This window comes from Eumetopias jubatus, unplaced genomic scaffold, assembly GCF_037043125.1.
Source record: "Eumetopias jubatus isolate StellerSeaLion01/CBP00866 unplaced genomic scaffold, mEumJub1_p1.0 scaffold_6, whole genome shotgun sequence".
Classification (NCBI taxonomy): domain Eukaryota; kingdom Metazoa; phylum Chordata; class Mammalia; order Carnivora; family Otariidae; genus Eumetopias; species Eumetopias jubatus.
In genome coordinates this window covers 107,318,338-107,346,116 of record NW_028274812.1, presented here as the reverse complement: position 1 = coordinate 107,346,116, position 27,779 = coordinate 107,318,338, and the positions used below count along the sequence as shown (strand labels likewise).

Below are 27,779 nucleotides of genomic sequence, written 5' to 3'. Positions count from 1 at the left end.
TGTGGCAGTGCTCAAGACAGGAGAGGCCTATGCCAGTCCCCGAGGCAACCCCAGGACAGAGGGACATGGGCCCTGGGCACAGTGCCCAGGTTGCCGACAGCCCTCACACTCACACGCACACAGGTCGGCCTCCCTGGAACTGAAGACCACGTTTGCATCCACAGTAGCCCAGAGGGTTGAGGAAAGGAGAGCCGAGGAACTGTAGTGTGGAAGGGGTATCAGTAGCCAAGAGAGGTGGGAATGCCCCGAACAGACAGTCCTGAAGAATAGATGGGCTTGACTCGGAGTGAGCCCTTCTTTCGGGGCTAATGGGAAGAGGAGAGATTTTCTGGAAGGGAAGGTTCAGGATCTTGTAGGGCAGGGCAGAGGGTTTGGGTGGGTTCTGGGGCTCTTGGGAGCGGGAAAAAGTTTGAAGCAGATGGGATTGGATTGCCCACCTTCCTCCCCTTCCTTCACCCCCTTTCCCGACCTTCAGCCCCTCTCCTCCTTTGGCGCCCTCTCTCTTTTCCGTCCACCAAAACAAACCATGTGCTCAGGAAAGGAAGCCACAACAGCCATTTACATGGGCGACCCTGGATAGCCTCCCTCAGGGATGTACGTATTTTAAGCCTTATTAAGTCAGTAAAAATCTTGTGGAGAGGGAGGAGGTAAGTCCCACAGACCAGGGCGGGAGGATGTTGAGAAGGCCCCACAGTGGCTCTGAGCTGCACCCCTTTCTCACAGGCTCGAGGCCTGGGGAGAATAAAAGTCAGCCCCCTGCCCACAGCCCGAGCATGAGGGTGTGCACAACCGGAGGAAGCTAAGCCTCCATGGTTCCCAGTGGGGGGCGCCCTTCCTACAACCAGCAAAACCTTCACCTCTGGGCTGGTACCCAGCCCCCTCCCAGGTTGAGAGCCTCTGGAAGTAATGTGAGGTTCACCACACAGCGGAAGGTAACAGTGGAAGAGATGTTCCAAGGTAGGATCACTGGCCCATAGTGAAAAGTCAGATGGGGCCCAGTCCCTGCCTGGCAGGGCTGGGAAGGCAAACTAGCAGCCCCACCCCCCAGCAGGATGGAAAGGCTCCTCGCAGGTGGTGACTTCCATGCCAGGTGGGACAGCAAAGGGTGTGCGTACAGTGACAGGTGAAATGGCACCAAAGTACGAGCACATGGGCAGTTTGGGGAAAAGCTAGTGAATCGGAGATGGGTCTGGCTAGGAGAATGGTGAACCTGGGCCTTGGTCTGGCCACTTGAGTGCCAAACTAAGTGCCAAACTAAGGAATATGGACTTTGTCCTCAAGGCTGGGAGCCAGTGGAGTTTGTGGCAGGCCTGGAGGGTGGTGGTAAAAGAAGCTAGAAAAACCATCTGCGCACTCGAGGTCCAGGTGGGTGCGTTTGCCCTGACGGCAGCAGGAGTGAGCCTCTGATAGGGTGTGAGCACCAGACCGGGAGCATAGAGTTGGCTTTTGGGAGATTAGGTTTCCCTGGTGGTCCAGAAGATCACTCCTTGGGCACAGAAACCAGGTTTTATTTTCTGCCTGTTTGTATTCCGGGAACACAGTAAGCATCCAAATCCGTGTGTTGAGTGAATGAACGGATGGATGGATGGATGGATGGATGGTTGGATGGATGGATGGATGGGATTTCCACGGGGAGTGAGGTGGGGGGAGGGGGTGGTAAGCCAGGAGGTGACCAGGCCTCGCCCTGGGTGGCAAAGATGCTCTGGTCAGCGGGTTCCAGGCGGCATGTCCCACCTGGCCACCGGCTTGAGTCCCTTGGAGATTTGGAGAGGCCGGGCACTGAGCCTCACTCGGGGTGGCTTTGCAGGTCACGAATGGATCTGCCCGGCTCCCCCTCGCGCCAGGCCTGCTCCTCGCAGCCGGCCCAGATGCTGTCAGTGGACACGGGCCACCCCGACCGGCAGGCCAGCGGCCGCATGGACGTGTCGGCCTCCGTGGAACAGGAGGCCCTCAGCAACGCCTTCCGCTCCGTGCCGCTGGCTGAGGAGGAGGACTTTGACAGCAAGGAGTGGGTCATCATTGACAAGGAGACAGAGCTCAAGGACTTCCCCCCGGGGGCCGAGCCCAGCACGTCGGGCACCACGGACGAGGAGCCTGAGGAGCTGCGGCCACTGCCTGAGGAGGGCGAGGAGCGGCGGCGGCCGGGGGCGGAGCCTAGCGTCAGGCCCCGGGGCCGGGGCATGCAGACACTGGCCGAGGAGGACCCTCGGCAAACTCCATTCCAGCCCCTCCCACCCCCGCTGAGCCAGGCCGAAGGCCGGTCAGAGACGTCGCAGCCCCCCACGCCCGGCAGCCCTTCCCACTCGCCCCTGCACTCGGGACCCCGCCCTCGACGGAGAGAGTCGGATCCCACAGGCCCGCAGAGACAGGTAAGGCTGGGCTTGCACCCCACCCCCCACCCGTGGATGCCCATCGTTTTTGCCTGGAGTGCCCCCCGTGGGCTCCCCGCGGGCTCCATGGGGGCTGCTGACTAGCGCCCAACAGTTGCACGCTGAGATGAAGGTAGACAGGTTTAAAGGTCCAAAACCATGCTTCCGGGGGCAGTCAGAGCTTCCCAGAGGAAGCGCCCTCCAAGTTCTCAGTTGAGTCTTGCACGATGAGCAGCGTCAGCCAGGTGACAAAGCAGGAGAAAGGCCTCCGGGGCCAAGGGGACCGTGTGTGCAAAGGCCCGGGGCTAACAGTGAGAAAGCGCTGCCCTGATGGCATGTTGCAGAGCAGATGAGGCTGCGAGGCAGGTCCCCGGCCCTGTCCCGGAGGGCCTTGGGGAGAAGCTAATGGGTTAGGGTTTGATTCTGAAGGCTCGGTGAGCCACCCAAGGCTTTTAAACAGGGGTGTGCCATGATCCCATCGGTGCTCTTGAATGATCCCTCTGGCTACTGGGTGAAAACGGAAGAAAGGGCCCAGAACTATAAGCAGGAAGTCCCCATGGCAGGCGCCAGCAGGAGAGCACCCTGGTGGCTGGGACCAGGGCGGGGGCTCTGGATGTGGGGCAGGGTGGGCGGAACCAAGAGGTGTGGGGGAGAGGACTGAGGGGCTGTGAGCAGGGGGTTCTCGGCCAATGCTGAGAGTTCTGCGTGGACAGCGGTGACATCGCTGAGTGGTTTTGAAGGGAGCAAGGCCCCTTAGAAGGGCCGGGGAGAGCCAAGGAGGTGACGCTGGAGGGCTCTGGGGCTGTGCCGCGTTCCACTCAGTCACCCCACGTCAGGGGCATGTGCCAGGTGGCTCTGGTTCAGGGCCAGGGTCAGATCAATCTGCTGCATGCGCAGATTGGGAGGCCTGGCCTGGGAGCACGCGGGTGCCTTGGAGAAGGGCAGCCCCAGGCGGGGCTGTTTAGGCTCCATCCCCTTGTCTAGAAAAGAGGGGCCTCTGAGCTGTGATCCTCAGGGGTGTGCATCCTAGCCGTGCCGCGGTCTCTGGAAAACTGGGGACTCGGAAATTGGGAACTCTGGAATTACGGCACCCAGAGAGGTCCTAGCCAACCTGAGTTGGAGGTTCAGCCAGGGCAGGGTTGGGCCGGCATAACTGGATTGGGGTCCTTGTTCCCAGCAGGGCCAGCACCGGAGAGAAAGCAAGATCTGTTTCGCTCCTCTCTCATGTTTTCCTGCATTCATTCATCTGTTCCGTACCTAGTCTTTCCACACTTGCTGAGCGTCTAGCCTATGCCGGATACCAGAGGCATCAGAGGTCATATGCACCCACAGCAAGTGCAGAGTCTAGGAGGGGAGACTGACAGAGGTGGTGTAGGGTAGAGAGACAGCCCAGAATCCAAGTCAGGCGGCCGAGGCTCCGGACCTGGGCCATCTGCTGGTCCCCTGCTGATGACTGCAGGCCAGTTGGGTCTCAGAAACGGAGCTGAGCTATCTGGGAGGTTTTCCTCACCTTCAGATTCCTCCCGGGTCCTGGGAAACGTCCTTACAGGGGGGACTTGCAGCCAAGGGGGGAAGGAGAGAGAGTCAGAGAAGTGGGCACGGGCCTCTTGTACAGTCTCAGTCTTGGGCTCAGGTCCTGCTTGTGCTGTGGGCAGGCGGTGAGTTGCCTGTGTCTGGAGGGCGTGTTAGGTGTTGGTGGGCCTTGGTTTCCCCAGAGCACATAGCAGCGAAGTCGGTTAGCCTTCTTCAGCTGTGTGCGTGTGTTTCTGTGTCCGCGTAGCTCAGGAGGGCACACGGGTGTGGGTGTGTGCACACAGTGGTGTGTCTACGCAGCGTGCAGACCCTCTGTGGGAGCGCAGAGAACCCTGGAGGCGGGGATGGGGATGACAAAGCTGGAGGGCTGAGAAGGATCAGAGCCGTAATTCCAGGGATAGCAACCAGAGCTGCACTCTCTCAGCACCTCCACACGTCACGTGTGTCTTCCTTACAACAGTAACGTGAATAAGGCAACCACCCCCCCTTAAAAGGTAAGGAAACCGAGGCTGGGAGGAGCTAAGCCTTTAGCCCAGGGTCGCCAGTGGGCCAGAGGTAGAGCTGGGTGAGCGCTGCCTGAGGCCTGTGTGTTTAGGAGAGGAGCAAACACAGGCCAGAGGGAGCCCCAGTGCGTGGGGGGGTTGCATGCGCACGTGTGTGCGCCCCTGGCTGGGCCATGTCAGCAGGTGTGCCTTGGGCACAGCAGTGTGCACGGCGGCCTGTGTGTGTGTATGTGAGTGTGAGCACACGGGGAGTGACAATACCGAGCATTTCGGTACAGCACAGTACAGATGAAGCAGCGACCTTCCTTGTCAAGGGCAGAGGAAGATGGAGAAAGGGACTGGCGCATTTGTTCCTTCTTTCTTTGGTGTGGAGGGAGTGCTGATCTCAGCCGATGTGGGGGCTCCCAAACCTGGCCACTGCCTGGCCTCACCGTTTTCGGACTCCCCACCCTGCCACCTTTCTACAGGGAATCCCCTCCTAGATCTCGCTTGCTCTGCTCAGCGTCTGATGTGTGAACTTCCTCATAACCGTGATCCTTAAAGATATGAGCCCTTGAAACGCTGTCATCTGCCCCCCACCCCCATGGGGAGCAGGAACAAGGATAATGTGGAACAAGGCACAATTTTAGAGCATCTATTGTTCTTTGGTGTGAATGCCATGATACTTTAAACTTTTTCTTTACACATACCTCACTTTCTTCCCCAAGGAACTGAAGGTGCAAATTAGAAGTGGCTGGAGAGCTAAGGCAGAGGGGAAGGCAGCAGACAGAAGGTGTGATTTAGGGGAAGGATGTTTGCCGTCCTTTGCCGGTTGTCTCTGGCTGATAACACAGCAGGTCAGCATTCTCTGAGTACGTGGACATTTGCTTGGCAGCCACTAGAACGTTTCTCTGCCACGTGCCGGGCAGTGTGCTGGGGGCAGGGGGACAAAGATGAACAAGGCTTCGCAGTCCTGCCCTTTCGGAGCTCATAGAGGTGGGGTGGGGTTGCCAAGGTGTGGACATGGATGTTTATCGTCAAGGGCCGTAAGGTAGATCTTTGCTAGAAATAGGGAGCCTGCCTGGGAAGCTGGGTGGTCTCGCAAAGGTGGTAGTTCAGCTGGGCGTGGGAGGCAAGTGAAGGGGCAGGAGCATGCTGGGATTAAGTCCCCCCGGAAACTGACCAAACTCTGGCTGGGGTGTTAAAACTCAAGCCACGCACATGTGCTGTGGGAGGAGCTGTGGGCGGCTGTTGGTACGCCTGTTTCTTGGACAGAGGGTCTCAGACCCCTGTTCCTCAGTGCAGCTGGGACTACCTCGGAAGGATTCTAGACCTGGCCAAAGAGAAGGGGAAGGAAAAGCAGGGTGGGGGCAAAGACAATCCTATAGAATCTTCTCTCTCCTCCCCTCTTTGCTGGAGGTTCCACGTTGGCTCCCTCTGCCCCCATTTGACATCTACAAGGGGACACTGGAGCTGAGTGTCCTGGGCCCCCTCCTCTTCAGCTCTCTGGCAGCTGGCCCAGCCCATCCTCAGGCCCCACCAAAAGTTATTTAAACTGGCTTCAGGCACAGGAAGACCTAGGGGTCAGGGTAGGAAAGGTCTGGTGACACCCAGGCCACCATTTCCATCCCCACAGACCTGGAACGCACAGGCCCACTTTCCCTTTTCTCTCTGAGGGTATGAGGGCAGGAGGGCACAGACAGGATTCTTCCTGATGTCTGTGATGCGGCCGAGGCCCTCCCAGCGGCTGCCTTGTGGCTGGGCTGGGAGAGGACAAGGAAAAAGTCACTTTGGAGAAATGGTTTCAGTTTGCCCCTCCCCCCTCCCACTCCTCTATTCCTCCCCTCACTCTCAGGAGTGACTTAAACGATAATCAGACAGCTCACATGACAGAGCATTTACTCCACGGCAGTCCTAAGTGTTGTGCCCATCATAACATCTAATCCTTATAACAACCCTATGAGCTGGGAAAGGCTGCTGCCCCCATTTTACAGGTGAGGAAGCTGAGGCATGAGAAGTGACTTGCTTGAGGTCACCCGGGTAGTAAGCGGTGGAGTTGGGACGCAAATATGAGTAGCTGGACTCCAGAGTCCTACCCTTCTGTGCAGCCCTTGCCCCCCCCCCCCCCCCCCCCGTGATGGGGGCAGAGGGTGTGCAGGGAATGTTCTCCTGCCCCTCCCCCCCCCCCCAGGAGTCGGGAGAACAGCTGGGGAGGCAGATGGCAGGTAGCAGTTGCAGAAGGGCCTTCCTGCCGGGGAGGATTCCTCAGCCCAGAGGGAACTCTGAGCTGGGAAGGGCTCAGGCTGGAAGGCTGCCCAGGGGAGGTGAGCGACCAAGGTCTCCGCAAGGAGACCATGGTGTGAGGAGTGCCAGACAGGAGGAGGACTGGGAAGGGAACTGGCGGCCGGAGTCCGGGTTCTGAGGCCGGATGGGGCGGCGTGCACCCCTCCACGTGCCCGACCCTAACCCCCTCCCCCCCCCCCCGCCCGGGACGCCAGTGCCGCAGGGGCTGTGAGCGGTGGGTGGCCCCCGACACGGAGCTGTCGAGTCTGTGCCTGACGCCTCTTTTCCCTCCACTCTCTTGGTCTCTTTCAGTTGGAGGAGGACAGACTCTCGGGGCACTCCCTCCCGCGGTACAGCCCTCTGCGACGACTGGCGTCCTCCGTGTTCTCCTCCTCCACGCTGGAGACCGAGCATTACCCTCACCCTGGCGGCGGCGGCTCCTCCGGTTCCCTCATTCAGCGCAGCCGCTCGGCGGAGAGCAGCCCCGTGCGGGCGCCCCACCGGCGCCACGCGCCCCTCGCCGCCGGCAACCACAGACTCGTGCCCTCGGTGCTCCGCATCTCGCGGTCCCAGCTGCAGCAGGTGTGGGCCCGCTTCACCCACAAGACCTAGGCTGGGCTCCCCCCCCTCCTGGAGGGGGCAGGTGGGGGGGGTGGGGAGCAGGCAGAGACCATGTTTCCTTCCCAGGACGCAATAATCACACACTCACACACCCCATCCCACCCCACCATGCAATACAGCCCCTATAACGTTGGCCCAAGGTACTGTAATGCCCACCCCACCCCCACGTCTCCCTTTGCTTGGTGCCAGCCAAATGGTGCAGGGGGGTGGGTGGGGCTGTCAGTGCCGCTTCAGGGACAGGACAGGGACTCCCGGCTGGAGCCACCCATGGGTCCAGAGTCCAGTGGAAAGCAAGGCATCAGGGAGATAAGGCATGCTGGGTCAGAGTCAGTCTGGCATGGAGTTGATTCTGTTTAATCTGTGATTTCTTGGCATGGTGGGGCCTGGTTCACCCCTGAGGATGGGTGGCAGAAGACGGAGACCCTCCTGGGGTATGTCTGTCTATCTGCGTGGGGCGAGGCATGTGCCCCTGTGTACGAGATGTGGGCCTGGTCAGCCGGGTCTGGGGTTTGGTAGGGAGTGCCTCCATACTCAGTGATGTGGGGGGAGGGGAGGGAGCAGTCCTGTGACCCAGTGAGCCTACCGCATGCCACTGTCACAGAGGACAGAGCTCCTGCCTCCCCCATCTGACCCAGGAGGCCTGGAGCTCAGTCTACTAGGCTGCCCTTCACCCAAGGCATATATGCCATCACCCGCTGCTGGGTTTGGTGGCCTGGCCCAGCTCCTTAGGAGCTGAGGATGGATGAACGGGTGCCTGGCATTTGCCCCTCAGAGGAAGCTGGAGCCTAGGGGTGAGGGGACCCAGTCTAGAAGCTGTAGCAGAGAGAGTAGGTTATTAAGGATGAGGTAGAACCTGTGAGCTCAGGACAAATCCCAGACAGCAGCAGCCCCACCAGGGCCCCCTTAGAGGGTGACTCCTTCCTGTAGGTGCTCAGCCAAGCCAGTTGGCCCCCAGGGGCCATGGTGAAGACAGAGAACAGGGTAGGCAGATCAGCCAGCGATATAGAGATGGGTGAGGGGTCAGGATGCCAGATCGCAATGTCCTTTCTGCTCATTTCTCAGCCCCCAGCCTGTCACTGCAGGGACCTCCAAGGTTCCCTTTCCTCATTCCTGCCCCTGTCAGCCAGCACCTCTGTTTCCCTGGGCAATGGAGTAGTAGTGAAGAGGGTGCCAGGAAGGGTAGTGCCTCTACAGAAAGGGAAAGAAGGGATGAGGCCTGAAGGCTTGCAAAATATTTATTGCAGTGGGACCGTATCTGCGTATATGCTTGTGTGCATGCATGTACGCTTGTGAGTATGAGTGTGCTTATATATGAGCATTTGTGCATGTGGCAGGGCTGCCATGGATAGATGCTCAGGCTGTGCACTGCACAATTCCGGGGAGGACAATTTACATTGACCCCAGTGTGAATGACACCACTGAATTTGCAGTGTTGCAGTCCTATGTGTGTGGGTGTATGTGAGGGCATACTTGTGTGTGTCAGGGAGTCAGAAAAATATTTGTGCAGTCCTTGGTAGTTTCCTATGTACCTACTCTCATCTTGGCTCCTCTCTCTACTGCCTTTTCCCTTTGACTCTTCTTCCTTACCAACTCAACTCCCTTCAACTCCCCAGCTTTCTCTGGTTGGAGTGGAGGCCTCAGGGTCCTTGCCTCAGCTTGGGGAGGTCATAAGTGGGTGGGCAGTGCTATTCGGCTGAAATGTCCTCATGGATGGCTGGCACTGTGTATAGCTCACTCACATGAGCTATGCCCACACTCACTACATTCTTTTCTTCAAAATCTGTACTTTTTGGAGGATGTCTGGGCCAAGAGCACCTTCCTCATCTAGGAATGAAAGCCAGATTTGTGCCCTAGTACTTGTGCCCCACCCCCACCTCATCCTAGCTGCTCACTTTTGAGCCTCCCCTAGGTCAAGCCTCTGTTGCCTCCAGTCTGTTCTGGGTGGCTCTGCATCCTGCTCTGGCAGAGGGTAGAGGAGGGGTCAGGGTAGACACTTTGAAAAGAAAGGACAGAAAACACAAAGCACAAAGGTTAGGGGGTGGGAAGAACAGTAGCCCCACTCCCGAGCCTACCGAATTCTGGCACTGCCCCCTTGTCTCCCCCCTCCCCTCTGGCCCTCTTCCCATCCTCCCCAGCGAGTGGCAGGGGATGAAGTGAAGGGGAGTCTGTCCACCAGCAGCTCCAAAAGTCAGCAGCCGTGGGGTGGGGGCAGGACCCATGCTATCTGGGGTTAGGTGAAACCAAGTACTCGGTTATCCGGCATTCCCTTTCGGAGGGTTCCACTACCTGAGCACGGCTCCCACTCAGTGACCAGAGCCCTGAGGTACTCTAAGATCCCAAAGTGCCTTGTGACTTATCAAAGATGATGGCACTAGCTTCAGCCTTGTTTTAGCATTAAATACTATTTCTATTTCCAAAGCCTTTGGAGGTGGGGAATCCTGTTAAGCATTCCAAAACTGGCTGAATTTTCACAGAGATACAGACACAAACACACACACCCCAAAACTGATACCTGTGGGAGAGGGTGTGTCCTTTAAATTAAGATCATGATTCAGATATTTTGTCCTTTGAGGGACATCCTTTTGCATACCCTCTGTGGTGGCGGGAGAGCATCTTGTAAGCCATAAAGCTCTGAGCCAACAGGAGGGGATCTTGGTAACATGATTATCTTTTGAGGGTGGCCCCGATTTCTGGAAATAGCGAAGGCCATTTGAAGCCATGTGTGTTGGGTCAAGTTCACGTGCAGCTCGGCAGAGCTGTGCATGGTTTGGAGTAAGTTCCTTGTCTCTAGGTCCCAGGTTGGGTAAGGAAGTTGTGAGTCTGCAGTGTTGTCAGGCTCTTTCCCTGAAGGGTTTCCCAAAGGGGAGGTCAGAATGTTTCAAGAAATGATAGACGCAGCACTCTTTGTTGTACTTTGAAAATGGTGTTTTTGTACTTTATAGTCATGCCCTGCATATAGTGGTGGCTTCCGATTATTAATTTATTATTTTATTAAACGGTCACTGGCACACAGTGCTAATTATGTGCCAGGCAGTGATCTGAGCACTTTACAAAATTAACTCATTTAACCCTCATAATAGCCTATGAGGTCGATTCCAGTATTATCTGCATTTAATGGATTAATCAGAATATTTCATTTACAAAAACATAAAAACACCTGCCAATGCCGAATAACTGAAGTCTTGTTTGATAGGAGTTTTAGAGCCTTTTAGTCTGTGTAGTGATCTATTTCCTGTCCTTTCTGCTTGGCCCCTCCTCACTCTATCCGAAAGGAAGGAGTTGTCTCGGAACCAGACTCTCCTTCCTTCTCCATTTCCACCTCGGTGTGGGATGGTGGGGGGTGGGGGGGTCACTCCAGAGTACCAGGGTTGGTTGAAGTGGCCCACCCTATCTCTCCAGAGACCCCACCCTCTCCATCCCAAGCACCCCAGAACAGCTCTGGAGATTCAGTGGGTGGAGGAAGAGCTACAGTGAGAAGGCAGGTGCTCAGAACCATGAACTCAAGGTATTGGTGGTGGGGGGTGGGGTGGTCCTGGGCTTCGCGCTCACAGATAGGGCAGGTACTGGCATGGGTGAGCACTGGCCATGGGGACTTGAGCCCAGTGTCACCAACTCACACCACAGCAGGGACCAAGCCATGTCAAAGAGTGGCCTGGTTTGGGGACTGTGGTCAATGGGAGACGCACTCCCCCCATCCTCAGCTCAGCCAACTGTGGCCACTATCTTCCAATTTTTATGTGAAATCTCACAATTTTTAATTATTGGCATCAAATTTTAAAAAACAACTTTTTAAAGAAATATCACTCTGAGCCAAACAAAACTGGCTTAAGAGTAGAGACTCTGAACTCAGTTTGCAACCTCTGTGAGCCTAAGGAATCCCCACCCCCTTCTCCCATCCAAGGCTGCAGCACTTCAAGGGGGATGGTGTTCTTCCTGGGAACTCAAATCAGGTGGGCTTCTTAGAGGCAGCAGCTCACGGCCAGTGGGGATGTGTGGTGTGTGCTTTGTGTACGTGTCGGTGACCTCATGGTTTGTGTTCCTGAATGTGTGTGCGGGCCGGTGGACTTGTTTGTGGTGAGTGGGGTCCTCCTGGCAGGACCGGTATTTTCTCTGACAGCACAGGACCCTGGGTCAGTAAAAAATGCTCTAGTGAATTCTCAGTAATCAATAGACACCCCCACGCACTCAAGGCAGCTTGGGTCACAGCAATAACCACTCAACACTCATCCCAACCACTAGCATCCTGAACCCATCAATCTCCCTCTGCGTTTCCAGTTTTGGGGAAAATGGGCACAGCCTTGCCCAGCACGTGGGGGAATGATGGCACCTTTGAGCCATGCTGGTGCATTAACCCTTGCTTCCCCAGCCAAGAGGGGTGGGCCAGACCCCTTCAATCCCAGGAAAAGGTAGGGTTCCTCCTCTCTGTAGAGGGTCCCAGGACCCTCCTTTTCTCTCCTCTGCCCTGCCTAGGTCCCTTTTTCTGGGGAGGGGTGGTGCTGTCTGTCCAGGCAGTGGTGGGGGGAGCTTGGGCCACTGGACGCCAGAGAAGCTGTGGCAAATGTGTCTATATTGAGTGGCCAGGGGAGACCATGCTGAAGAGTGTGTAGGGACCCCTGGCGGTGGGAGGATGGAATATCCTCTGCTGTCTTTGGGTTGCTTTGGTACCTGAGGATGGAAGCATATAGACCCCTAAGGAGGGCCTGAACATCACCCACCCTACCCCAAACTCCACTGAGATTCCAACCCAAAGGGCAGGAATCAGCCCACCCCATAGGCAGTCCTTGGTAACAAGGAGTGTGGCAAATCACTCTCCTTAAGTTGGGGGGCATGTCCCCAAAGTTTGCATTATTCCCATTAGGGAGAGAAGTGTCCCCTGGGACTAGTGGGTCAGCCTCTGAAATTTTTAAAGCATCCTTCTCCCTAAGGGAGAGGCTCCCAGCCTGAGGACCACATTCCTCAAATATCCCCAGCGGTTCTCCATACCACCCAGTCGGCTTCCCAGCTCAGGGTTTCCCGGAGCCGGAATGGGCCCCGTCCCCAAGTAGAGTTGAGAAGCAGTGGGGGAGGAGGGGCAACGAAACCCAAAGGCCTATGGGAACCTTCCTGGACCTCTCCTAGCGCTTGGCTCCGCCGTCAGTCCCACCACTTACCCTCCCTTCTACTTGCACAGGCTTTGCGGGTGCGGGGGAGGGGTTCACCTTGCCACGACTAATTGGCCCTCACGCACACGCACACACACAGTCCATAGCTGCGCGCACGTTTCATCCACTCTCCGGACAGCAAACTAGCAGCCCCCAGCTGGGAGAGCACAAAGATCGCGTTTCCGGGCACCTCTCGCAGGTTTCTAACTCTCCTGTAACAGGACCCCAACCACCATTTCCACTCCGTTCCCGCCCCCGGGACCCGCCCCCACACGCCTGCCCCCGCGGCCCGCGCGCCACGAATGTACGGTCCGTCCTTTTAACTCGCTGCTACGCGCGCGACCAGGGTACCGGCCGGCCTCCGAGCCCCGCCCCCCGCCCCGCCTCCGCGCGCGCCCCCGCCGAGCTGCCTGCTGCTAAAGTGTTCCCCTCCCACCCCGCTCCTGGGTTAGCCCCCCTGCCGCCCCGCCCTCGCGCCAACTTTGTGTTTGCTTTCCCCTCCTCGGGCTCGCGGCCTGGGGCTCGCCCCTCAGTCCTTCCTGGGCCGGGGTGCAGACAAGGGGCTGGGAAGGGAGCTGGCGGGTTCTCCCGGCTCGAAGGGCCCCCGTCACCCTACCCCCATCCGTGTTACCTCACCGTCCACAGCCTCCCCCCGCCCCCATAATTGGCCTTGCAATTGGATGCCAAAGAGCCCAGAGTTGAGGGGGAGCCAAGCTTTGAGCCTAGCTAGGTCTCTCAGAGCGACCCAACACCCCCTTTTTGCCCTTGCCTCTACGTCCGTGTCTCCTGCCCCACCCCACTCCACGACTGAGGGCCCTGGGGGTCCCCAAACACGCCCCCACTTCTAGCTCTTCTCCCTCCCCAACCCCCAAAAATAAAACTCAGGGACCAACATCTGCTTCCTTTGCACTTGCTCCGTCGACCCCTCCCCCCCTCATTGGAGGGGCTTCCGTGGGGGAGCAGGCGGGGTTGGGGGCCCTAATGTTTGACAGTATTAGCAAGGAGAGGGCTGGCCCCTGCCCCCTGAGAGGTGGGACTGGTGGGGGGGGAAGCTCAGCCGGGGCTCAGCTGAGCCCCTTCCTTCCAGGGACCCGACGATCCCCTCCCAGCGTGGGGAGACGCTTCCTAATCGTGGTGGGGAGGGGAGCGAGGAATGGGAAGGGGGTTGGGGAGAGGACCCTTCCGGAAGTCCCGAATTCCAGCCAGTTTATTCCTAAACTTCCCCCCATCATACCCCTCCCCTTTTTGTACTGCAATAATACTGTATTATAAGCTTGCACTATCCCCCGACCCCGGCCAGCGTAAGCATGCACGAAAAACTCAAAACCACACACACACACACACACACGGGACGCTTTTTTTTTTCTTCCTCTCTCTCTCCGGGGTGCGTCCTCAGTGTACATAGCGGCGTCAGGGGGCCCTGGGCCCGGGTGGGAAAGCATGCACTGAGCCCCCGCCCCTAGACTGCGAGTACTGTACAAATCCAACACTTGAAACCGACACGCACACGCGCGGCGCCGCCACGGGGGTGGGACACGGACACGCACCCACGCGCACACGGCCGCGCACGGGCGGGGGTGGGGGCGCCCCGCCGTCACGCGTCGCTGTGCGAGGGATCTTGTGCCTTTTTAAGTCCCTGTATGTTAATGCAGACAATCCGGAGAGCTTGTGTACTACCAAATCCTGATTAAAGACGCCTTCCAGGAACCAGCGCCTCGCCTGCTTTCTTTTCATCCTTCTTCCTAACCCACCACTCTATGGGCGGAGGGCGGGGACCCTTGTGTCTGGGGTCCCGACTCCAAATTGCCAACTTGCTGGAGGAGGGATGGGAAGTAGGGTGGTGGGCACCTAGATCTGTTCTCTGTGGATCTCTATTGAAGCCGTGTGTGTGTGTGGTGTGTGTGTGTGTGTGTGTGTGTGTGTGTGTGTGTGTGTGTGTACAAGTGCGCGTGGTGGGAAAGAGGCCAGGAAGCCAGAGAGCCCTGTGAAGGGACCCTGCGAGCCTTTCCCTGCCCCTCTGTTCTGATGGGGGATCTGAGATAGCTCTGGCCTGGGGGAGAATGGTCTGGGGATCAGCCAGAGAGCGGATTGTGCAGAGCCTGGGGGTGGGGGGGGGTGCTGTCCCCAGGCCACACTTTACTCCTTGGGGCCTAAAGTAAGTGTGGGGGCAGAAGAAGGGCAAGCTACAGCTGCATTTCTTGACCCCTGGAGCATTTAGAATGTTCCCATGCTGTCAGCTCCTTGCCCAGGGCAGGTGAGGATGGGTTGGGGACACTGAGATCTGGGAGTCAGGTGTGCGAAGATCTGTAAAGACCTAGGGCCGCAACAGCCGCCTTCTCTGGTCATCTTAGTCCTTCCACCCAGATGACTGTCAATGGCCAGTGTGCCAGAGTGGGTGGCACTCCTGGGTGTGGGGTGGAGGAGCAGAGAGAGGGCTCCTGGCTTGGCAGATGTGGTTTGAGAGTGCAGACCCAGACAGACAGACAGGTGAGAAATCTGGGAGAGGTGGTGGTGGGCAGAGGGGGCTGCACTGCTGACTTCTCCTGTTTTCCTGTGGGGCAATGATGGCAATTGGGGGCTCCCCTGGGGAGGAGGAGAGATGGGAAGGGTGCTCGGGGTGGCTGCTGAGGGAGCAGGAAGGGGCGCACTGCTGTGAGAGGCTTGCTGGGGAGGGGGAAGGGATCAGGGCCCATCCTCCAGCTTTGGTCACTCAGCAGCCCCCCTTCTTTGACCTTGGGACTGTGGGCCTAAGTGCAGTGTGCAGTGTCTGGGCTTGGCCAGGGTCCAAGCAGGAGAGTCGCTCTCTGTACTCTGTCTGGGGAATGGGGCTATGCAGACTAACCCGCCCCTGGTGTCTGGTGTCACTGGTGTCAGACAAGTCAAGGCTGAGGAGAGCCGGGTTGGGGTGGCTGGGAAAGATCAGAGGCTGGTCCATCCACCTCCCTCCACTTTCCCTGCTGACTGGAGTAAACATGGACTTGGCTGGGCTCTGAAGTTGGTGAGGCCACAGCCTTTGGGTCTGGGCTCAGCGGAGGCAAGGGGAGGGCTAGGGCTTTCCTTCTCTCTGAGGGTCTCAGCTCCAGTGGCCTGCCTCCCCTCCTCTATGATTCACCCCTACCGCATCCGCCTTTGGCCAAACCCCAACAGAATCACCAGGGAGCTTTTAAACAGAGATTTCTGGGCCTCCTCTTGGACCTACAGAATCTGGGGGCAGGGGGAGTAAGACTCAGGGCTCTGTGGGTGTAAAAAGCACCCCCAGATAATGCTGCGCCAAGCCAAGCTGGAGAACCACAATAAGCAAATTTGAATCATAAAGGGTCGCTGCTCTGGGAAGGGAGTAGGAAGCTGTGAGTTCCCCCAGGCCCTGATTTCCCCTTGCTGACACCCAGTACACTTGTTGCCTTCTGAGCTGGAATGGGAGGGCGTCACTGGTGTCCCCCTCCCGTGGTGTTTGCAAGCCTACTGGACCAAGCACGCAGAGGCCATCTAAGGATCACTGGCTGAATGAATGAGCACAGGTTGGCCCCGGGGGAATGACTGAATATTTGCTGGGCACGGGCATTCAGAAGAGGCTGGGAGAGGGTGAAGGAGGACTTCCCACTCTCCGAGGAGGGAGGACCTTGAGCCCAGGCCTGCCCTCCCCAACAAGGAGCCAGATGGGGAGGGGTGGAGGGATTCTGAAAGGGAAAACCCAGCAGGTCCAGGTGCCCGTGGGTTTGTCAGTGATACTTAGGGCAAAGCTGTCCCCACTCTGAGGTTCATGGCTTTTCCTGCTAAAGGGCACAGGGTCCCGGGTTCCCTGCATGGGAAGGTGGGAGGCCAATGAGGTGATGGAAAGAGTTTGGGGTTCCGAGCCACCTTGGTCGATGTGCTTTGTGAAGTGGGCGTGCTTCTCTCCAGGCTGTGTCCTAATCTAACCTTGTCACTGCTGCCTGATTTCGGTTCTCATTCCCCCTCCCGCGTAACAGAAGGGGAGGGCTTTGAGAGGGTTCCAGCTATGATCATCTAACAAGGACACTGTGAGCGGAGGGTCCGTCCTATGGAGGATGGGGCTTTTCTAAAGAGATCCAGGGCCTGGCCAGAGAAAAAGGTAGTTCTGCCAGGGATACTCAAAGTGTCAGAGATGGGACAGGAAAATAGGCAGAGGTGCTGGGTGGGATGCATCTGGTGTTGGGTGGGTGAGTTCTGAGCTGGATAGGGAGGGAGACATGATCAGAGCTCCGTGTCTGTCTGTAGCACCTACACCACAGTCACGACTCACCCAGGATCTCACGGCACCCCCTCCACCTCTGCCTAGTCATCTTTGGCCTTACTGTTGGTAACTAAACATGGCAGAGGGCCCCAGCACACGGCCTGGCACAGAACCAGGGCTTAATGTTTGCTGAATGAATGAATGAATGAAGAATGAAGGGTGTAGAAAAAGAGAACAATTACTGGGGACTTCCGGCCTGGATGTGAAGAAGATAAAGCTCTAAGGAAGTCCTCTGCCTGGCTCAGACAGGGTGGGCAAGGGTCCTGTCTGGGGTCTGATGCTACCCCATCTTGCACCCCCCCACCCTTATCACATCCTCCTGCATGGTCTGATCATGAGAAAGATCATGGCAGTTGAGGAAGAGAGAAGTTGCAGCCTTGGGCAGATCCTCAGCTGTGGGGACTCCTGCCTTCCCCTCCACCCGCCTTTGGGCTGTTTGCACAGAGACCTCAGCTGAAAGAGCCCCTCCTTTTCTCACCACTCTCTCTGCCATGAGTGTGGCGTCCAGGCATTGCTGGGGCTGGAGAGGGAAGCAGTGATCTCTAAAGCAGAGGAGCAGGGCAAAGGGGCGGGAAGCAGGGTGGGAGGGAGCTGACATTTATTGAGCAACTGCTATATGCCAGACCCATTGCTTGTCTGACCTCATTTATGATCACAACCTCTGTGGAGTGCGCATTATCCCAATTTCATTCCCCCCCCTTTTTTGGTCAAATGTAGTGGTTTTTTTTTTTCAGTTAATTAACATATAGTGTATTATCGGTTTCAGAGGTAGAAGTCAGTGATTCATCAGTCTTACATAACACCCAGTTCTCATTCCATCACGTGCCCTCCTTAATGCCCATCACTCCATTGCCCCATCACCCACCCCCTCCCCTCCAGCAACGCCCAGTTTGTTTCCTATGATTGAGTCTCTTATGTTTGGTTTGTCTCCCTCTCTGGTTTTGTCTTATTTTATTTTCCCCTCCTTTCCCCTATGATCCTCTGTTTTGTTTCTTAAATTCCACATATGAGGGAGATCATATGATAATTGTCTTTCTCTGACTTATTCCGCTTAGCGTAATACTCTCTAGTTCCATCCATGTCGTCGCAAACCCATTTCATTTCCTAATAGAGAGACGGCTATACTCTGTGAAAACAAGGACCACATCTGTCTTGTTCGATACATGATCTGCAGTTTCACAGCCTCTACCACGGTGGCCAGGACAATAGACATTCCAGGACTTCTTCTAGAAAGAAAGAAAGAAAAAAAAAGAAAGAAAGGAAAGGAAAGGAAAGGCCAGGCCCTCAAGTGGTTCAGTGAAGTGTCTCTAGAGGAAGGATGTGGGAAAACAAGTAGGAAGGAGGGTGACGATGCCTGCTTGGCTGGTGGACAGGAAGGTTTTTGGGAAGGCTGGTTGAGCTCAGTCCTGGAGGAAGGACAGGTATTTGTCATGTGAATAGAGGGAGTGACAGGGACCCCAGTCAGAGGGATAGACAGCGGTGTGAGAAGCTTCGAGCACTTAGGGAACTGCCGGGGGCATCAGCATGGCAAGTGCCCAGGGCAGGGATCCCAGGGCTCTGCTAGAAGTGAGGGCAGAGCAGAAGGGAGGAGCCAGACCACAGGGGCGGGTCAGCATTGCCATGTGCCAAACCAAGAATTGGAACTGTCCCCCGAGGACTGTGGGGGCTACTGTAGGCTACTGCATGTTTGAAGCAGAGAGATAGGATCAGCTTTAAGTTTCAGGAAGATTACTCTAGCAGCTGTAAGAAGGATAGTGGGCAGTGCGGGCGGGAGAAAACAGGTCAGTGGCTGGGAGAGCCCCAGGCAGAATAGGGCGGTGCCCCTGGAGCTGACGCAGCAGCCGCAGATGTTGAAGAATACTCAGCAGGACTCCCTGCAAGTCTGCATGGCACCTGCAGGTGTTGGAGGTGTCAGATCTCTGGGCCTTCTGATCTGGATGGGCTGTGTTTAGGAAGACAAGGTCCAGCATGTTCAGATAGGCCAACAAAGCACTGGACGCCGTCAGCACCATCCCGACCTGAAACAAAGCGGTGTCAGCCCTGATGAGGCCTGGTGCACTGGGGGGTGCCTGGAGTTGTGCATGTGCGTGTGTGTGTTGACTAGGGCAGAGCTGGAGAAGATGCAAGCACTGAGGTCCTGACAGGGTGTTCAGGCCTTTCTAGTCTGGAAGGAAGGCGGTTAAGGGGAGACGTGGCAGGAGTCCAGAAAGCTAAGAACAGGCCATCACATTGCCAAGGGCTCAGCCCAAAGCTTCAGAAGGGGAAAACTTAATCAAGTGGACAGAAACTGCCCTTCATAAGCTGGCTGCGGATTCCCGGATGAGGTGTGCACTCAACACACACTCAGAGAGGGCTAGACAATTCCTGACTGACAGGCCGGGAAGGGGCAGGAGGGAAGGGGGGGCTGGAGCTCCAGGGGCGCCCAGCCTGCATTTGGGGGTGTGGAGAACAGCCGAACTTGGACCTGGTCCTGCATAGGCTCTGATGGCCCTGGTGGCCAGCTCCCTGGCTGCAGAGAAGCCGTGTCCTGACCCGGATGCTTGCTGCTCCTCTTTGGGCCTGGTTTCCTCCTCTGTCAAAGGGAGAGTTGATCTACATGGTGGCTCTGACGCCTTGCAGCTGTCATTGTCTTCTATTGACTGAACTAGAGCTTGCTCTGGGGAGGAGAGGGAGGGAGATGGGAAGGAGATGGGAGACAGGAGACAGAGAAACCTCAGGGGAACTGGAGCGTGCACACACTCCTTCCTCAGAGATTTCCTGAGCACTCACTATGTGCCAGGGACCCTTCCAGGCCTTGGGGGATAGAGCAATGGACAAAACAGACCCAGTGCCCATCCTCACAGAGCACACACTCTGGTGCATGCGCCTGGGCACATGGGCCTCCCGGCTTGTGGGTGCAGTCCCCATGCCGTTGGGCCCCGTAGGGCGGGTGATGTCAGCGAGTCCCTGTGTGTGCCCCTTGCAGGTGTTCTCCGTGGCGCCCCCGTTTGAGGTCAATGGTCTCCCGCGAGCTGTGCCTCTGAGCCTGCCCTACCAGGACTTCAAGAAAGACCTCTCTGATTACCGAGAACGGGCTCGGTTGCTCAACAGGGTCCGGAGGGTGGGCTTCTCCCACATGCTGCTCACCACCCCCCAGGTCCCACTGGCAACGGTTCAGCCTCAAACTAACGGGAAGGAGGAAGAGGAAGAGGAGGAAGAAGAAGAGGAGGAGGAAGAGGAGGAAGAGGAGGAGGAGGAAGACGAGGAGGAGGAGGAGGAAGAGGAAGAGGAGGGGAGGAGGAGGGGGAGGGGGAGGAGGAGGAAGGGGAGGAGGGGGAGGAGGCAGTGGCTCTAGGGGAGGTGCTGGGGCCTCGAAGCGGCTCCAGCAGTGACGGGAGTGAAAGGAGCACGGACCGGAGTCAGGAGGGTGCCCCATCCACGCTGCTGGCTGACGACCAGAAGGAGTCCAGGGGCCGGGCCTCCATGGCCGACGGGGACCTGGAGCCCGAGGAGGGCTCCAAAACGCTGGTGCTCGTCTCCCCTGGCGACATGAAGAAGTCGCCTGTCACTGCCGACCTGGCCCCCGACCCTGACCTGGGCACTCTGGCTGCCCTCACTCCTCAGCAAGAGCGGCCCCAGCCCACTGGCAGCCAGCTGGACGTGTCTGAGCCGGGTACCCTGTCCTCTGTCCTCAAGTCTGAGCCCAAGCCCCCTGGACCCGGGACAGGGCCAGGGGCTGGGGCAGTGACCACAGGGGCAGGAGGAGTGGCAGTCACCTCCTCACCCTTCACCAAAGTTGAGAGGACCTTTGTGCACATTGCAGAGAAAACCCACCTCAATGTCATGTCTTCCGGTGGACAAGCCTCCCGGCCTGAGGAGCTGGGCGCTGGGGGTGAGCTGGGCCTGGAGGCGCCCTCTGATGGGAGAGCTGTGGAGGAGGGGGACTCCGTGCCCCTGGAGAATGGCATCGCCCAGGCAGGGCTGGAGAGCTGTGCTCCGACTGGCCCCCCCGGGGACACCCCCTTGGAGGTGGCCACAGACTCACTGCTCAATGGCCCAGCCCTTGCCAACGGGCCGGCCCCAGCGTCCCCGCTGGAGCCAGGCCCCGAGAAACTGGCCACCATCTCCCCCAGCCGCCACGCCATGGCAGGCCCCCGCCCCAGGAGCCGGATCCCTGTCCTGCTGTCCGAGGAGGACACGGGCTCGGAACCCTCCGGCTCCCTGTCAGCCAGAGAGCGGTGGGGCAAGAGGGCCCGGGCACAGCAGGACCTGGCGAGGCTGGTGATGGAGAAGAGGCAGGGCCGCCTGCTGTTGCGGCTGGCCTCTGGGGCCTCGTCCTCCTCCAGCGAGGAGCAGCGCCGGGCCTCAGAGACACTCTCGGGCACGGGCTCCGAGGAGGACACGCCTGCCTCGGAGCCCGCTGCCCCCAGGAAGGTCGGGCGGGCTGCCGCCACCCGGAGCCGGATTCCCCGCCCTATCAGCATCCGCATGCCCACGCCCGCCGCGGCCCAGGAGCAGTCCACGGGCAGACCCCATGGCGCTGCCCCCGCCTCCGACACAGCCATCACCAGCAGGTGAGAAACGGCTGCCAGCCCTAGGGTGGGCAGAGGGTGACCACAGAAGGCCTCACCGGCTGGAGCTTCCCCGGAGCCAAGATCAGGGCCTAGTGAGGATGCAGGAGGGACCGTTGGCCACCCCTCCTCTTCACCACCTCCCCAACTAAGCACCTCTTCTGACTCAGGTTCCACCCCTGTCACTGGGCTCAAGGGAGTGGCTACAGTGCACATGTCTAGAGGGGTCGCCAGGGAGGCCAAGCTTGGGAAAGGTTAATGGGGGCCAGTGAGGCTCACACACAGCCTCTGGTGTGCCAGGAGGCATTTGAAGCCAAAGGATAAAGACCAGAGTCATTGGGAGAAAACGTTATTCATACCAGTGTAAACATGGGTATGTGATAGAGTAGAATGTAAAATCCATGAGAATTTTAAAGATGAAACAGGTCCAAGAAAGCCTGCAGCAGGCTCTCAGGTAGCAGCCCGGGAGCGTGTGGCCCCTAGAGGTTCTGCCCCGGAGGATGGAGCACCAGCCCTAGTTTACCCACCTGTGCCGTGGTCTCCACAGCCTCACCCAGCTCCGAAGACGCAGGGCTCCAGGGCTCAGTGATTCTGAAAATGTCTCTCCTTTTTTGTTTCTTTGCCCTCCTCTTTTCTCTTGCCTTCTGCCCGCCCCCCCCCCCCCCCGCGCCCCGCTCCGTCCCGCAGGCTCCAGCTGCAGAAGCCTCCAGGGTCGGCCGTGGCTGCTGACCTCCGCCCCAAACAGCCCCCCGGCCGGGGTCCGGGTCCCGGGAGAGCCCCAGCCGGCACCAGGCCCCCCGCCCCGCGCAGTCCAGGCTCCTCCGCCTCCGCCGCGCCGCGCCACCCCAACGCGTCCCCCCGGAGCCAGTCCCTGTCCCGCAAGGAGAGCTCCTCCCCCTCGCACCAGGCCCGGCCCGCGGGGCCCCCGCCCCGGGGCGCCCCGCAGGCGCGGGCCCAGCCTGATGGCACCCCCTCCCCGGGGGGCCCCAAGAAAGGACCCAGAGGGAAACTCCAGACTCAGCGCGCAGCAACCAAAGGCCGGGCGGGGGTCGCGGAGGGCCGGGCCGGGGCCAGATAATGACGCGCGCGGCTTTCCGCGGCCCCCCACCCTCACCCCGGCCCCCCACCCGCAGGCGGCCACACTGAAACAGCTCCCAGCACAGCCTTACGCGCCTGACGCGCGCCACCCGCGGCCCCAGCTTCCCGCCTGCACCCGCGAGGACGCGTGCGGGCCCGGCCAGAGGGGGCCGCCGCGCTGCGGGGGGAGGGCCCGCCTCCCCGTCCTCCGCCCCCTCTCCGTGACCCCTGCCCTCCCCCTGCCGCCCTTCGGGTGGGGCAGGCTCACCCTCCGCCCCGGGGAAGGCTCAGCCACTTTTTCACCGAGGACTCCACTCATGGGGACGCCCCCCCGCGCCCCACCCCCCGCCAGGCCGCTGCTACTCTCCGTGCTCCCCCAGGGACCTCTGCTTACACCTCCTGCGGCGCCTTTCCCTCCTCCCGGCCTTCTCCCAGCCCAAGCCTACCCACTCCTCCTTTCAGAAAGGCAGCCTCAAATTCCGGAAGTGGAAGCTTCAGCCTACCCCCCACCCCCCCAGGGGCCAACCCCACAATCTCCTGGGAGCTGTGGTGGTCCAAAAGCCCTCTTCTCAGCTGCCAGGCTGGGGTTAGGGAGCTGGGACCTAGGGGCCATTGGTCTACTCAGGTGTGAGGGGGCAGGTCTGACCAGCCCCAAAGTCAGCTCCATCCTGGACACCCCTGTGGGAGACAGTGGGCAGATGATTGGGGGGCTGCTCTCCTGCACCCCTAGGGTGCAAAGTCCTCCTCCCCCAAAATTTGGGTGGGTCCTCAGTGGGAACCATATTGTGTGTGTGGGCTGCCTTCCTGGGCACGTGTTTCCCAATGGGAAGTTGGAGGGGGGCTTTAAAAAAGGTTTCACCCCCTCCCTTGGCCTCCTGATCTAGCGCTCAGGACCCCTCACCACCAGGAATTCCTTCTTGCCATCTAACCTCAATCCTGCCTGCTGCAGTTTCAGCCGACTTCCCTCTCTCCTGAGTTCAGTGGAGGTGGAGAATGGCTGGTTTTCATCTTCTCTGCACTGGCCGTTTAGAGATTCAGGGACTCAGTTCAGGTCGGGTCACCCTTTCTGTCCTCCTGGGGGTGGAGAGAGGGCTGGATCAGACCATTATCCCCCCAGTGGGCAGAGAGAGCAGAAACAGGCAGACAGAGAGCTGGCCCCTGGACTCAAGGCAGAAAGGCCCTTCTAACTTCCAGATTGTGTGCTTGTGTGATGGGTCCGGCCCAAGTCCCCTTCTCCCCCAGCTAAGCCTTCAGCCTGTCCCCTCTTGTACTAACCCCAACCCATGCAGCTGAGCTGTCCCTGCAGAGGGTGAGGGCTGTGCTGCTCCATGAATGGAAATGGGGCTTCCTCCTGGGTCTGGCTCCTGCATGGCTCATCCCACCTCATCATGAGCCTCAACTGCCTCCGTCTGGGCCAAGCAGCACACTGGCTGCGGAAGGGACAGCCAACTCTATCTGGGACAGGTCCCCTACAGGCCTCCTCCATCCTCAGCACCCTCAGCCTCTTGTCCCCTGGCCTGGCCCCTCTGTTCTTCTCTGGTTCCCAGAGAGCAAGGCAAGGCAAACCGGGGAAGAGGAGGAAAGGCCCCGACATGCCCCAGTGGTCTGGCAGCATCCAGCCACCATCGCTTAGAAGGACGCCGGTGAGGAAGTTGGCTCTGGAAGCAGTCTGGTGGTGCCAGCTGAAGCCCCTCTTGGAGAGTCAGCAGGCTTGGGCAGCTGTTTCCACACCAAGGTGGTGGCTCCTCTGCAAACCAGCCCAGGGGAGGACTCCAGGGTGGACGGCCTTCGAGGTCCATCTCATGCTGACGCAGAAGCTCCCAGAACACTCAGGAAACCTCTCCGGACAGAGCCCTTTTTGTCAACTGAGACCCTCCCAAGGCCTCTACTGCCCTCTGGGTCCAGCAGAGGGGGTGGAAGAGGGGCCACTCCCTCCCACCTAGAGCTTCTCCGAATGACAATCAGCTCGTGCCAGGTGGGGACCAGGGCATGACCCCTGGTGCCCAGGTCCTGGGCCTGCTCCTTGCCACCAACCGAACCGTGAATGTAGGGCCCCCAGCTTCACCCCTGCCCCAGGACCAACAACACCCTGGTATGGTGTTGGGAGGAAAAGGGGGCCGCCTGAGAGAGCCCCAGACCTATCCCACCCCCAGCTTCACCCAGCACTGGAGCTGGGCAGAGACGCAAAACCCTGTCTGCTCTTGGGATTCCAGACCTCCCTAGGGCTCCCATCTGACCTCAGGCCTCTGCGTCATTGAATGTCACCAAGGTGGGGGAGGAGGGGAAGGGGTGAGTGTGGGAGGGGACCAGGGGACTGACTCTGCTCCTCTCCCCAGGAAGGATCCAGGGCAGAGGAAACCACACCTCCCAGTGTCCCCACCCCCAGCTGCAGCCTCTTCCCCCTCAAGCACCCATCCCTTCCACCAAGCCCTCCTGGTCCTGAACCCCTTCCCCGTAAAAGAGTGTCACACCACCACCTCCACCACCACTTCACCCTTCTAGCACTTCCTCATCGCCACAGCCTGTGTCATTGGCTCAGATGCAGGTCTGCTCACCCCCAGAACATGCCTCCCCTCCCAAGCCACACTGTGCACGAAGCGGGTGCAGGAGAAGGGTCGTGCCCCCGGTACATGGGCTCCCCCTTTCCCAGCCCCTCACTGGGGCCTGGCTCAGTCTTCTCAGCTCCGGGGATCAGCCCTGGCGGGCATGGAGTGGGGGGCAGGAAGATGCCCTCCCCCTCCCCCAGGGAAGCCACTGAAGAATGTTTACACGCCAAACAGAATGTAACACCCTCCCCCACCTTCTCCCAGTCACTGCATGGCCTCTGCCCATACCCTGCCCCTGCCCACCCCCACCCTGACACCCTGGAAGCCACTGTCATGATTAGATTGGGTCTTGGAAGGGAAGTAGCCATCACACCATTAAAAAGCCTGTGGACCTTTCGTTCTGTTGGCCTGGACTCTTCTTCCTTTGGGGAAGAGGGCAAAGCCCAGGTCCTAGGCCTGGGGGCGGGCAGGGGAGAAGAGTGCAGGTTGATGGGCAAGTTGGGAGGGACTATCATGGAGGCAGGTTTTCTCTACAGAGATGGAAACAGAAGCTGAGGACAAGACAGATACAGGGTCACACCAGATGAAGAGGGCTGCCCTCTGTCTCTGACGGCAAAGCCTGCATGCTCTCAGCTCCCTGGCTGTCCCTCCAAGGGCCAGAGACTGAGTGCCCTAGCTTTGTGCCGGCTGAGAGGGAGGGAGGGAGGAAGGAAGAATTTTCATGGCCCTGAAGTTAACAGACACAAGTGAGTGTTCGGAAAATCATAAAGCTAAGCAGCTCACAGGCAAAGAGAAACAATGGTCATTATTCTGGCAACATCTATGGAAATTATAAATGAATGTAGCCTATGACCTAGCATCTCCACTTCTAGAAACGTATCCTATCATGGCCGTATAGACCTGCAAAATTCCATGTGTCCAAAGTTCCTCACTGCAGTATTTGGCACGGAACTCCACAAAGCCTCAGGGCCTCAGCCACAATCTCACACTCAAAATGTCTGGAAATGGGAGCTTTTTTGTTAGACTGGCACAAACTCATCTGGTATATTGATCTCGGGGTCGCGGGTTCTGGCCCCATGTTGGGTGTGGAGACTTCTTTTAAAAAAGTTCAGAAGCAGTCTAAGTGTCCACTAATTGGGGCTGATTAGTACAGAGTGACCTCCCGCACAACGGGGATCCCATCGCAGAGTACTGTGAGGCTCTACGGTGAAGGAGGTGTATACACTTTGTATACACTTAAGGACTGGTGTCCAAGACTAAGAGAGAGCCGCGTGTACAATGTGCAGCTATTTAGATGAGTGAGAGGTGTCTGGTTGCTTCAGGGAGGAGGGCTGGGGGGAGGGAGGCTTTTCTGCAGGGTACTTGCTGTACCTTTTGCCTTTTGGACCCTACGTTCAGTGGGTGTAAAATTTTCACCTAGGCAATACCTAGACAATTTCTGTCCCAGGACACGCTCCTGGCTGTGCCTGGGATCAGAGGTAAAAGGGCCCTAGGTCTAAAGTTCTGCTTTCCCTCTGAGAAAACCACGCAGGTGCAGCTCAGACGTTCCAGAAGCTGTGTAACCGTCTCTTGTTCCTGCTCTTGCCTCCTGGGATCCCCTTGCTTCCAACATGCCTGCCAGGGGGCTCTAGGTCCTAATTTACAAGACGTCAGTGGGGCTTCCACATGCTTTCAGCTTCCTTCTTGTTTAGAAATGTCAAAAGCATGGGGCGCCTGGGTGGCTGAGTTGGTTAGGCATCTGCCTTCGGCTTGAGTCATGATCCTGGGATCCTGGGATCAGGTCCCGGGTCTGGCTCTCTGCTCGGCGGGGAGTCTGCTTCTCCCTCTCCCTCTGTGATCTCTCTCACTTTTGCTCTCTCTCAAATAAATAAATAAAATCTTAAAAAAAAATGTCAAGAGCAGAGGCTCCTGGGTGGCTTCGTCACTTAAGCGGCTGACTCTTGGTTTCCATGCAGGTGGTGATCTCAGGGCCCTGATCTCAGGGTCTTGAGATCAAGCCCCAAATCCGACTCTGTGCTCAACGGGGAGTCTACTTAAGACTCTCTCTCTCTCCCTCTACCCCTCCTACACCCCCCCACATGCATGTGCTCTCTCTTTCTCTCAAGTAAATAAATAAATCTTAAAAAAAAAAAGGTCAAGGGGCACGTGGGTGGCTCAGTCTTTAAGTGGTTAAGCGTCTGCTTTCAGCTCACGTCATGATCCCGGGTCCTGGGATCGAGCCCTGCATCGGGCTCCCTGCTCATCAGGGAGCCTGCTTCTCCCTCTCCCTCTGCCTGTGGCTCCCACTGCCTTTGCTCTCTCTCTGTCAAATAGATGAATAAAATCTAAAAAAAAAAAAGTTAAAAACAGATCATATTTACAGTATAAAGACAAATGTAAACAGCATATAAAATAAAACAGGAACCCCCCCATCCATGAATCTGATCATTTAGAGGTAACTCCTGTGAATGATTTCTTCTTTTTTTTAAGATTTTATTTTGTTTTATTTTAAGATTTATTTATTTTAGAGAGAGAGAGAGAGCGCGCTCGAGTGTACGTGCAAGTGGAGGGAGGAGGGGCAGAGGGAGAGAATCCTCAAGCAGACTCCCTGCTGAGCATGGATTCCCAAACAGGGGACTCAACGTGGGGCTTGATCCCACCACCAATGAGATCATGACCTGGGCCGAAACCAAGAGTCAGATGCCCAACTGACTGAGCCACCTAGGCTCCCCTTAAAGATTTTATTTTTTAAGTAATCTCTGTACCCAACGTGGGGCTCAAACTCACAACCCTGAGATCGAGTCACATGCTCTACTGACCAACTGAGCCAGCCAGGCTCCCCAGTGACTTCTTTTTTATGTTCAATTTTTTTTAAAATTCATTTCAGACAGAGAGATACAGAGCGAGAGAGAAAGCAGGAGCAGTGGGAAGAGGCAGAGGAAGAGG

The 27,779-nt window shown here is 57.9% G+C and overlaps 1 protein-coding gene across 1 annotated transcript in view; it reads left to right on the top strand.

Annotated features, from left to right (window-relative positions):
• Positions 1 to 22,309, top strand: part of TTBK1 (tau tubulin kinase 1) — a 34,158-nt gene extending 11,849 nt beyond the window's left edge. The window contains 5 exon segments of the mRNA XM_088024358.1: positions 1,808 to 2,369; positions 6,980 to 7,249; positions 19,647 to 19,952; positions 19,955 to 21,234; positions 21,919 to 22,309. Coding sequence (XP_087880484.1) covers positions 1,808 to 2,369; positions 6,980 to 7,249; positions 19,647 to 19,952; positions 19,955 to 21,234; positions 21,919 to 22,309 — 2,809 coding nt within the window.
• The last annotated feature ends 5,470 nt before the right edge of the window (positions 22,310 to 27,779 follow it).